The sequence below is a fragment of the Alosa alosa genome, chromosome 5, assembly GCF_017589495.1.
Source record: "Alosa alosa isolate M-15738 ecotype Scorff River chromosome 5, AALO_Geno_1.1, whole genome shotgun sequence".
NCBI classification, from domain to species: domain Eukaryota; kingdom Metazoa; phylum Chordata; class Actinopteri; order Clupeiformes; family Clupeidae; genus Alosa; species Alosa alosa.
Genome location: NC_063193.1, coordinates 23,578,892 through 23,589,522, shown reverse-complemented (window position 1 = coordinate 23,589,522; position 10,631 = coordinate 23,578,892). Strand labels below are relative to the sequence as shown.

Genomic DNA, 10,631 nt, shown 5'->3' with positions numbered 1-10,631 from the left:
TCCACCAGAGCCCTTAGTGGTCAGCTCCTTCCTGGTCTTCTCTGTAGACACACACACACACACACACACACACACACACACACAAGTAGGTGTTTACAAACTTGAGACATCATATTTTAGCACATACTGACGAAAGAATGTCTGTCTGTGTGTAAGAATATCGCAGCTGAGTTCTCCTGTGGCATTCATACTCAACCTCTGTGCCCCAGCCCCTGGTTACTTAGGGTTGTGTTACAGAACCGCAACATCAGAGCCACGTCACCTGCACCACAACCAGCGCAACACACTCTTGAGCTGCAAAACCCACACAGGACTTCCAGCCTTTGGAAAGGGTTGAGCAGTATCACGAAGAAGGGTGAATCTCACTGACAAGGTCTTTCATGAGAGGAGTCGCGTGGGTGATGATTCAGATGTTTTGTGATGGCATGAGTGTTACTCATCTTACAGAAGTTCCAAAGAAACACACACATCCAAAATGAGGCCAAGGTTAGCTGACAACTTGTTGTATTTGGGATAAATTGTGGAATGCTCAGGTGCAGCAAAATGAATCAATGAAAGGGCACGTCACTGAGAAGTCCCAGAATGGACAGTTGTAGAATTCAACGCTGGCATAAACACACCCAGCAACAGAGAGAAAGAGAAGACAAAGTTAGGGAGGAATACATGTAGGTGAGCTCTTTAAATAGACAGTAGGACAATGGACGCATCCATCATATCGGCAAAACTGCCGCCCCCGCCTCCCAGATAGACAGACACACACAGACCGAGACCCAGACACCAGACACACACACACACACACACACACACACACAAAACACTTGGCCCTTCTTGCACCCTTTCCAATAGCCCAGCACACCCGGCCCCCTCAGCCGTCAGCACCCCGCTGTGATGGCTAAGATCACTCGGGCAACAACACATCACCCTGGTAACAACACAAGGCTGTGTGTGTCCATGGGTGCATGTCTACTGCTCACACACACACCAGCACGCATTTGGGGTAGAGGCCAGATGAGCATGTCACACATGTTGATTTAAGTGCTAGTAAATTAAGCCATTGAGCAAATCAGGTTTCAGCATCCGTATTGGGAGAGCTGTCAAAACTCTCAGCACCCCATACATTTCCTCTCTGTGCCTTTTGTCTAGTTAATATTTATAGTTTATTTGTTTACGAACACACACACACACACAACACTAACTGTGTCAGCCCAAACAGCAATCACCTCCAGCGTAGGCTTGCTGATCAGTAATAGTCTAAAGTGGCTCTTCAACATTTTTTTTTGATGGGTCTTTCCAATATGTGTAAGCTGATCTGTCCTGTCTGATGTCCGTTGACATCTTGAATTACTAAACTGTTGAGTAGATGACCTTTCTGTTCCACTGAGGTGTGCTGGAGTCTTAATCTCTTGGCCAGATCAGAGCAGTCAGACCACAGACTCCCGGAGCCGGCAGGTCACTGCACACACTCGGGCACCTGACTCCTCACCTGTTCCAGAGTCAGCGTCTAAACCTACAGCACATGTGCATCCAAACGGCTGACCACGCTGGACTTTATTGCACTAGCAAGAACTGTCTGGTTTTGGTAAGGGTCCCACTTTATTTCAATAGCCTGTTTTGTCCTCATATTAGTTGCAATCACTTTTTTTTTGCTGAGCGTTGCAGGCAACAGAGAGGCTAAAGGTGCTACTAGTGGTTATATTAGGGTTTGAATGAGGAATTAGGTGAAGTGGGTGTAAGGGTTAGTTAGGTCTAGCTGACAATTTGATTAGTTGAAGAGTTAGGGTGTTTTGTAGAATTGATGATAGTCCAGTGAGGTGTCTATCCAAATGTATTGTAAAACAGTTGTTGATTAATGTATTGTAAAATACATACTTTACTGACATCGCCTGTCTGGAGTATGTGTCTGTGATTGTATGTGTGTGTGTGTGTGTGTGCCCTTTCTTCTGTGCTTTACCTGGGCTGTGTGTAGACCGTCTGAAATCCTCTACTCGCCGTCTCCGATATTCCATCTCTGAGCCGAATCTCCACTCAACACACACACACTCTCTCTCTCACTCTTACACAGATAAACTTCACTCACTGCACACACGCATAGGAAAACTGAAGCAAGACCGAGTGCAAATGTGCAAATGCACGCTTACCCTTCGGTCCCTGATAGATAAATGTTAAGCCCCTGATTCCCCATACCAGCAGATGCACGCAACTGTGCACACGCTTGCGCGCACACACACACACGCATAGTCATAAGCCCCGCCTACACACTCCAATGACACATTCTGCCAATTCTCAACACTCGCAGTATTGCGTGTGCCGGTGAGTCTAATCATAGCCAAGTTCTTCTCTGAGTGAGAGATAGATAGATAGATAGAGAGGGAGAGGGAGAGGGAGAGAGGGGTAGCACAAAGAATAAGGAGACAAAAAGGGAGACAGAAAGTGCTATGGAGACAGATGCTGAGAGGGAGAGGACAGTGAAAGCTTGGTATGGGGTGGTGAAAGAGAGGGGAGAGGGAGAGTGGAGAGGGAGGGGAGGGAGAGAGAGAGAGAGAGAGATAGAGAGAGAGAGAGGGAGAGGGAAAGAGAGAGAGAGGGAGAGGGAGAGATAGAGAGAGAGAGGAGAGGGAGAGAAAGAGAGAGAGAGAATGAGAGGGACAGAGAGAGAGAGGGAGAGATAGAGATAGAGAGAGAGAGAGATAGAGATAGAGATAGAGATAGAGAGGGAGAGAGGGGAGAGAGATAGAGATAGAGAGAGAGGGAGAGAGGGGAGAGGGAGAGAGTGAGAGAGAATGAGAGAGAGAGAGAGAGAGGGGAGAGGGAGAGAGAGAGAATGAGAGGGAAAGAGAGAGAGAGGGAGAGATAGAGATAGAGAGAGAGAGAGATAGAGATAGAGAGAGAGAGAGAGAGAGGAGAGAGAGGGAGGGAGGGAGGGAGGGAGGGAGGAGAGAGAGAGAGAGGGAGGGAGGGAGGAGGAGAGAGAGAGAATGAGAGGGAAAGAGAGAGAGAGGGAGAGATAGTGTAGATTCTCCTTTGCTCTTTAGGGAGCCGAGGCTACAGGATGGATTTGATTACAGCCGGAGAGAGTCGCTGCCCTACAGCTGAACCCTGGTTCAGCACACTGCATAGACACGCCACAGGAACCCAACACAGGCAAGTACCCAACACCAGGTGCCCACACGATCCACACACTAACCCAACACAGGCAAGTACCCAACACCAGCTGCCCACATAATCCACACACTAACCCAACACAGGCAAGTACCCAACACAGCTGCACACATGATCCATACACTAACCCAACACAGGCAAGTACCCAACACAGCTGCACACACGATCCACACACTAACCCAACCCAGGCAAGTACCCAACACCAGCTGCAACACACCATCCACACACTAACCCAACCCAGGCAAGTACCCAACACAGCTGCACACACGATCCACACACTAACCCAACACAGGCAAGTACCCAAAACAGCTGCACACACGATCCACACACTAACCCAACACAGGCAAGTACCCAACACCAGCTGCAACACACCATCCACACACTAAGCCAACCCAGGCAAGTACCCAACACCAGCTGCAACACACTATCCACATACTAACCCAAAACAGTCCTTTACTAACCCAGCACAGCTGCTGACTGACACAACAATCCAAGCAACTAACCCCCTAAGACAATTCACAGAAGGCCAGAGAATACTAACCCAAAACACTCTTATAGTTATACAATAAACTAGATAAGATAAGATAAGATACCGGTAAGATAAGATAAGATAAGATAAGATAATCCTTTATTGTCTCCCAAAGGAGAAATTTGCATTGTTACAGTATCCAAGACAGTGAAGGATAAAAAAACTACCAACCAACTACCAACACTGTAACCCACTGACCTAAAAGCATATTATAATATAAAACATGTATGTCCAAATGTGTGTGTGTGTGTGTATATAAACACATTAACCCATCCAAATCAAACACTATTACCGCATGGCGCATGCTTGGTCTTAAGAGCTTTCACATCATTCTTATAGCATAAATGAAAGACCATATCCTTCATGGTAACTCCTCCATAGAAGAGAAAGAGAGGGAGAGAGAGCCTATCATGTAACCCAACCCAGCTGTGCCCCCACCCAACACATTCATATCTCCACTGAGCACGTACGCTGCAGAGTGCGTGTGCAGACACAGGAGAATCTGATCAGGGAGGTGGTGACTGATTGACAGCAGGATGCCAGTGAGGTGCGGAGTTTGTTTTTGCCTCTTTTAGTGCCAGTCAGATTATGCTGGCAAGTTGGCAGTGAAGTGAAACTCTGAAGTTAATGGGGGTGAGGTGATTGTAGGGACACCCTGATGAAAGGGCTTAAAGAGTCGGAGAGGTGAGAGAATGAGGTGTTGGGTCATTAGGCAATAGGACGTCTTTGCATCTGTCACTCTCTAAATGTTTGTCGCAGGCCATTATAGACTGAAGTCCAATAATGAACCAGAAGAACATCTCCCAAACACATAAAGTGGTACCTCTCGCCCTAATGTGAGGCAGTATGTGTGTATCTTCTCTACACCTAAACAAAGCATAGAGTTGATCTAGGATTTGCGCATGTATTGGTGTACCGTAATTTCCCAACTATTAGCTGCGATATATACATTGATTTTGCAAACTTTCTTCAGCTATGAGGTTTATACACGGGGGCAGTTAATATGGTATTAATATGGTTTTGTTTTTTTAACTTGCATAAAACACGGTCCTGCGGGTTATACAGAATGTGGCTAATACACAGGAAATTACTGTATGTCTGACATAAGATAATATCCTTAGGTGTGTACAGTGTTCACCATATGTCTGTATGATAAGTAGGGTGTGTGTGTGTGTGTGTGTGTGTGTGTGTGTCATGGGGATTAGCTGGTAAAAAGAGATGGATTGAGAAGGGAGATTGGGTGTCAAACTTGGCCATAGTGGTATGAAAGGAGACTGACAGCTGACACCTGTCTATAAGTGTGTATCTGCACCAGTGTTTCACTATGACACACTAACCCACAAACCTAAAGGACAGCACGTAGTAGCCCAGTCAGTAACACACCACTGAGACTCCCCGTTTGAGGTCAGGTGCAGAATCTTTCCTTTCTGGCCGAGAGTGTGTGTGTGTGTGTGTGTGTGTGTCTGTGAGTGTGTGTGTGTGAGAAAGAGAGAGAGAGAGAGAGAGAGAGAGAGAGAGAGAATGTTTGTGTCAGGATGAGGATTAACTATTGCTGAAACTGAAGATCAACACATTTGTGCTTTCATCATAGAGGCTAGAGGTACTATACTTCTATCCAGCGGGACCAGTGAAGCACAGATCAAAGTGTGAGATGTTAAAAGGTCAGATGTAGAACAGAAGACACCTCTGTGTTTGTTCAATGCCAAAAGGGTTTCAACCGATCAAAATGTGACACACACTGTTTGTGTGTAGTGTAACAATGCATAACATTGTTTCCAATGGCTTGGATCAAATTTTTGTTTGAGCCTGCCCTGCATATAATTATCTCACCAAAGAAGCTATGTTTTCACCCGTGTCTGTTAGTTGGATGTTGTTTTGTTGTTGTTGTTGTTGTTTGTTTGTTTGTTAGAATGTTACACATAAGTGTAGAACACAACTCATAAGTGACGACACAACTCTGGTGGGTCTCATCACCAAGGGCGACGAGACTCGATATAGGTTGGAGGTCGACCTTCTGACCACGTGGTGCAGGGACAACAACCACAGACCAAGGAGATTGTTGTTGACTTCCGGAGAGGTCACACCCAACACCTGCCACTGACCATCGACGGTGCTGTGGTGGAGAGAGTGAGCAGCACCAAATTCCTGGGGGTGCACATCAGTGAAGACCTCTCCTGGACCACCAACACTGCATCACTGGCGAAGAAAGCTCAGCGCCGCCTCTACTTCCTGCGGAAACTCAGGTGAGCAAGTGCTCCACTAGCCATCGTGACCACATTCTACCGAGGCACCATTGAGAGCATCCTCTCCAGCTGTTTCGCTGTGTGGGGCGGAAGCTGCACTGAATACAACAGGAAAGCCCTGCAGCGCATAGTGAACACAGCTGGAAGGATTATTGGTGCTTCACTCCCCTCCCTGAAGGACATTTACACCTCACACCTCACCCGCAAGGCGACCACAATTGTGAGTGATGCAAGTCACCCCGCTCACACTAAGCGCTTTCAGACATACGTGTAAGACCGGAGGTTCTGCCGATGTTAAACGGTGGGGCCGTATATCTGAACGACATAACCGGTCATATGGAAGTCCGAATTTACCCGGTGTTTATACTACTCCCCCCCTAGTATTTCCTCCGGACATTATGTAAATGTGCTGTGTCTGAACGAAGAGTAGAACATGCGGTTAAAATTCACACCTAGTGAGAGGGCTGTGTTGGTGACGTTTCTTTCGATGCGTCCATGTGGTTAGATCTGACTTAAATGCCAGTGTTATGATGGAGTGGCATAGTGCTGTCCAGAAAATCTCCGACCTGGAAAGATGCAGACATCACGGAGCTACTGTCCATGAGGACATACAACATTTTGATAGAACACCTGAAGGGAACGTTAGAGACACGTTAGCCTACAACTGCATGGCAAGGACAAACGAATTCAGAAGACTGAATCATCATAAGCCTGAATCATCATAAGCCTACCATAAAGTTTGTGCACGCTCTCTCTCTCCAACGCAAACCAGATTTGGGGTTCTATAGCTAATTCTGGTAGCCCTGGCAGCAAATTTCTAGGTTTCTAGATTTCTAGGCTATAATTCTGGTACATAACGTTGAAAACAGATAAATGTGTTTATTTGAAGCACACATACAAATACTGTAGGCTAGGTCAATTTCAAGAGCGCACTTATGTGACTAGCCTACTTCAAGTATTAGCCTATGCACAATAGATTTCTCTTCTTTAGCCTACATAATGCATAGGCTACACTTTACAAAAAGCAGCTGTGACAGGCAGCGGCGCGATATATTCTGCGTCATATCTGCATCTTGTTAACTCTACAAGCCCCCACCCCTCACTTTCGACAACCACACGGAGATTCTGTAATGTGCGTGTATGTCGTTCACACATACGTCCGTATAAGGTCAGTATTAGGTCCGCAGGTTAGCATCATATCTGAATCATCCGAAGGGTAGGACCTCCGTTTGACAAACCTCCTCATATAGTCCGGAGGTTATATCTGAAAGCGCTTAATTTGTTTGATCAACTGCCCTCTGGGAAGAGGTACAGAAGCCTGCGCTCCCGCACCACCAGACTCACCAACAGCTTCATACACCAGGCTGTTAGGATGCTGAACTCTCTCCCCCCTCCACCCTCAGCTACATAACATCCTAGACTTTGGACCCACAATGGCTGCCTTGCACTACTCCACTTGTACACTTGCACACTTTGCAACTTGTTGTTGTTGTCCTGAAAACACTTCTGAACACACTTCTGCTGCTCTTACATAACTTGCACAACTACGCCACTTGCATACTTAGGTCAAACTGAACTACCTCAGCCATTTATTGGCCTGACTTTTGCACTATTATATTGACTGTCTACTGTATGCACAATTGCACATTTTCAACTCAAATTTTGCTGCTCTTATTTTCTTCATTGTATGTGCCTTCTTATTTTTACTTTTTATATTGTTTACTTGAATGTTATGTTTGTCTGTGGACTTAATTGGTAAAATATGTCTTGTCTCCACCGTGGGATAGTGGGAAACGTAATTTCGATCTCTTTGTATGTCTTGACATGTGAAGAAATTGACAATAAAGCAGACTTTGACTTTGACTTTGACTTAGAACAGGCCAAGGAAGAGCCCAATACATTTTGGAGTCGATGGCTCAAAGGGTACTCAAAGGTTTACACTCTGAGTGCCATACAGGTTGGAAATAAATAACATTTAGGTCTATATTGTATATTGTATTGTATCTAACCTAACTATACACGATGTGTGTGAGTGTGTGTGAGTGTGTGACACTGCAAAGGTGATGTGCTCTTACCTTGTGTCTGGATGAGGTGCAAGATCTTGCTGGTGATCTGCCGGCTGATCTCTGCGTCTGACAGCATGGCCTCTCCGTTCATTCTTTCTAGCTGGCCCAGCAACATCAGCACCCTGGAGCTGCTGGGAACACTGCACGCACGCACGCACGCACACACACACAATAATTAAACTAACCCTTGTGCTCCCAGTTTTCGCTGACACAAAATCAGAATGTATTGATAATAAGACTTTTCGGTGTACTCATTTTATTACATGTAAGTGTGTGCATTAATTTGTATTTGGTCTTTGAGGCTTTCACTAAATGTCTATTCATCATGATCTTGTGCAGCCAAAGCAGTTTTAGTGTCTCCCAGCAGAGGGCAGCAGTGATCAGCTAAATTGTTTCCTTTATCTGATTTTCTGATGGGGATAGGCTCTATTATCATTTCTGAATACTAAGACCTGTCAGTGTGTGTGCACACATGATGCGGATGTGACTTTTTCCTTGGTGGTCTACGAAATGAGATGAAAGTGTGGTGTGTGTACAGTCTATGCCAGCACTGAGCTCATATCGTACATAATCTAATAACAACTAATACACATCTTGCTAAGATTAAACTTACTATCTAACTGCCTGGCTAATATAACAAAACCCTCACTGCCCTCATGTGAGAGTGTGTATGCTAGAGGGAGAGAGAGAGAGAGAGAGAGAGAGAGAGAGAGAGAGAGAGAGAGAGAGAATCTGTGAGAATCTGAGGCTGACTGAAGTTCAGCAGAAATTGCTACTAAATATGGACTGGAGTATGACAACCCACTGAACTGCACTGGAAATATCCACTCTTTCCCAGAGAACACACACACACACACACACACACACAGCTGCTGTTCTGGACAGGGTAACATCTAGCTCAGCCAGACAACAAATGTCTTTATTCCTACCCACCGACATACACACAGACTTTTCATCCTTTCCCTAGAGGATGACTCGGTCATCTATGCTTGACCACCATGCTGCATCTGGATGTGACATTCTTTTGTGTTGGCAAAACAAGTCAGTAAACACGTTGTGATGTGGGTTAGCAAAGTGCATATCTGCCTGGGTATGTGTTTTGTCTATGTTTATGTGTTCATACTCACCCTTTCTCCGAAGACATTTTGGGTTTATTCATATCTCCACACCCACTCGCCTGTTTGTCACCTATAGAAAAGAGATCAAATATGTTTTTTTTATTATTATGATATTAAACTATAAATACATCTCCTCTTCTAACAAACATTAGCCCAACGAATGTGGATAGGAAAACAACATATCATGCCAGCAGATGAGATTCTACACCTTCCTGTGAATTCAATCCCCAGCGTTACCTTCTCATTTGGACTCGCTCCCCTCTCCATCTTTACACACACACACACACACACACACACACACAGAGCTGATCACTATGGGCGGGGACACAATGATCTGTGGATTTATCTCGTTCAGGGCCGAGGGTGCACTAGCAAAAAGACGACGGTGGCGGTGGTAGGCGGCGAACACACATGAGCGACCGACTGTATCAGTTGGTAGCCTATTCCCTCATCGCGTATCCACAGCGGCCCCCGACAGGTCAACCACCACAACATTGTTTTTAGCAAACCTGGGATGTAGCAGACAGGCCTTTGACGTGCCCTGACCTGAACTGTCATCACCACCTGTCAACTTGAATTTAGTTAACGCAAATCATTAACATTCCATTTAGCGATCCGATCTCACAATCAAATCTTGATGATTCTAGTTAACTAAAACACACTCAAATAAGGTGATAATCTGGCACGTCTAGCTATTGCGCTTATAGTTAACGTTATCTCCAGGTTAAGAATGAATAAGGCTAACGTCTACATACCGTGTTTCTGAAGCAACAACCTGAAACGTGAAACACTAGAGTAACCTTAGCAGCTACTGGTTTGAAAAACACCCAGCGAATAATCCTCGATCCCCAAGCTTAGTGACGTTAGCTGTCAAGGCTGTCAGATAACAGCTATATTGCGCTAGCCCGACTGGCTATTTAACGCCCTTATCTGCCCCTGCTGAGACCTAGAGCGCCCAGTAGCCACAATTCAGTGTTAGCCACAGGGCGCAACCAGTCTTAAACAGATATTAGCCATTCTAACCCCATAATGCCTTTACTGGTCACGGCTTGCAGCTGCCATATGAGAATGCATTAAATCTTAATGATACTAAAGTTACTACAACTGCCAGCTACCAGCTACCAGCTTGGTCTAACGTGACTGACTGACTCAGACTGGCTAGGACAACCAACCAATGCACCTGCATAAGACCCAAAGTAAATTGACGTTCGCTAGCCTACTCAACTCAACTAGCTAGAAAGCTAGTCCACAAGCTTGCTAACTAATGGCACACTAATGATGCCCTTAAATATGAGCCGCGCTGTACCTGTTACGAGGCAAAGAAAAAAAAAAAAGGTTTCACAAACCTACGATGCTGAGAAACGTTGTCCCATTTGGGCGTGTCAGTCCCACATTTCTATTCGTCTTGGACGCAACGCCCGATTATTTACACTCAACCTCTGAACTGAGGTGAGACCGTGAGACAACAAACCACAGTCTGCTTTGCGCGAGACCATAAGTGATGGGAAATGTAGTG

General features: G+C 45.6%; 1 protein-coding gene across 1 annotated transcript in view; it reads right to left on the bottom strand.

The window, feature by feature from the left end:
* agtpbp1 (ATP/GTP binding carboxypeptidase 1) overlaps window positions 1-10,596 on the bottom strand; it is a 38,273-nt gene extending 27,677 nt beyond the window's left edge. The window contains 4 exon segments of the mRNA XM_048244522.1: window positions 1-41; window positions 8,007-8,137; window positions 9,125-9,185; window positions 10,462-10,596. The exon segment at window positions 1-41 is cut by the window's left edge and continues 27 nt beyond it. Of these exon segments, the coding sequence (XP_048100479.1) occupies window positions 1-41; window positions 8,007-8,137; window positions 9,125-9,156 (204 nt within the window). The 5' untranslated portion in view covers window positions 9,157-9,185; window positions 10,462-10,596.
* Window positions 10,597-10,631: the final 35 nt, after the last annotated feature.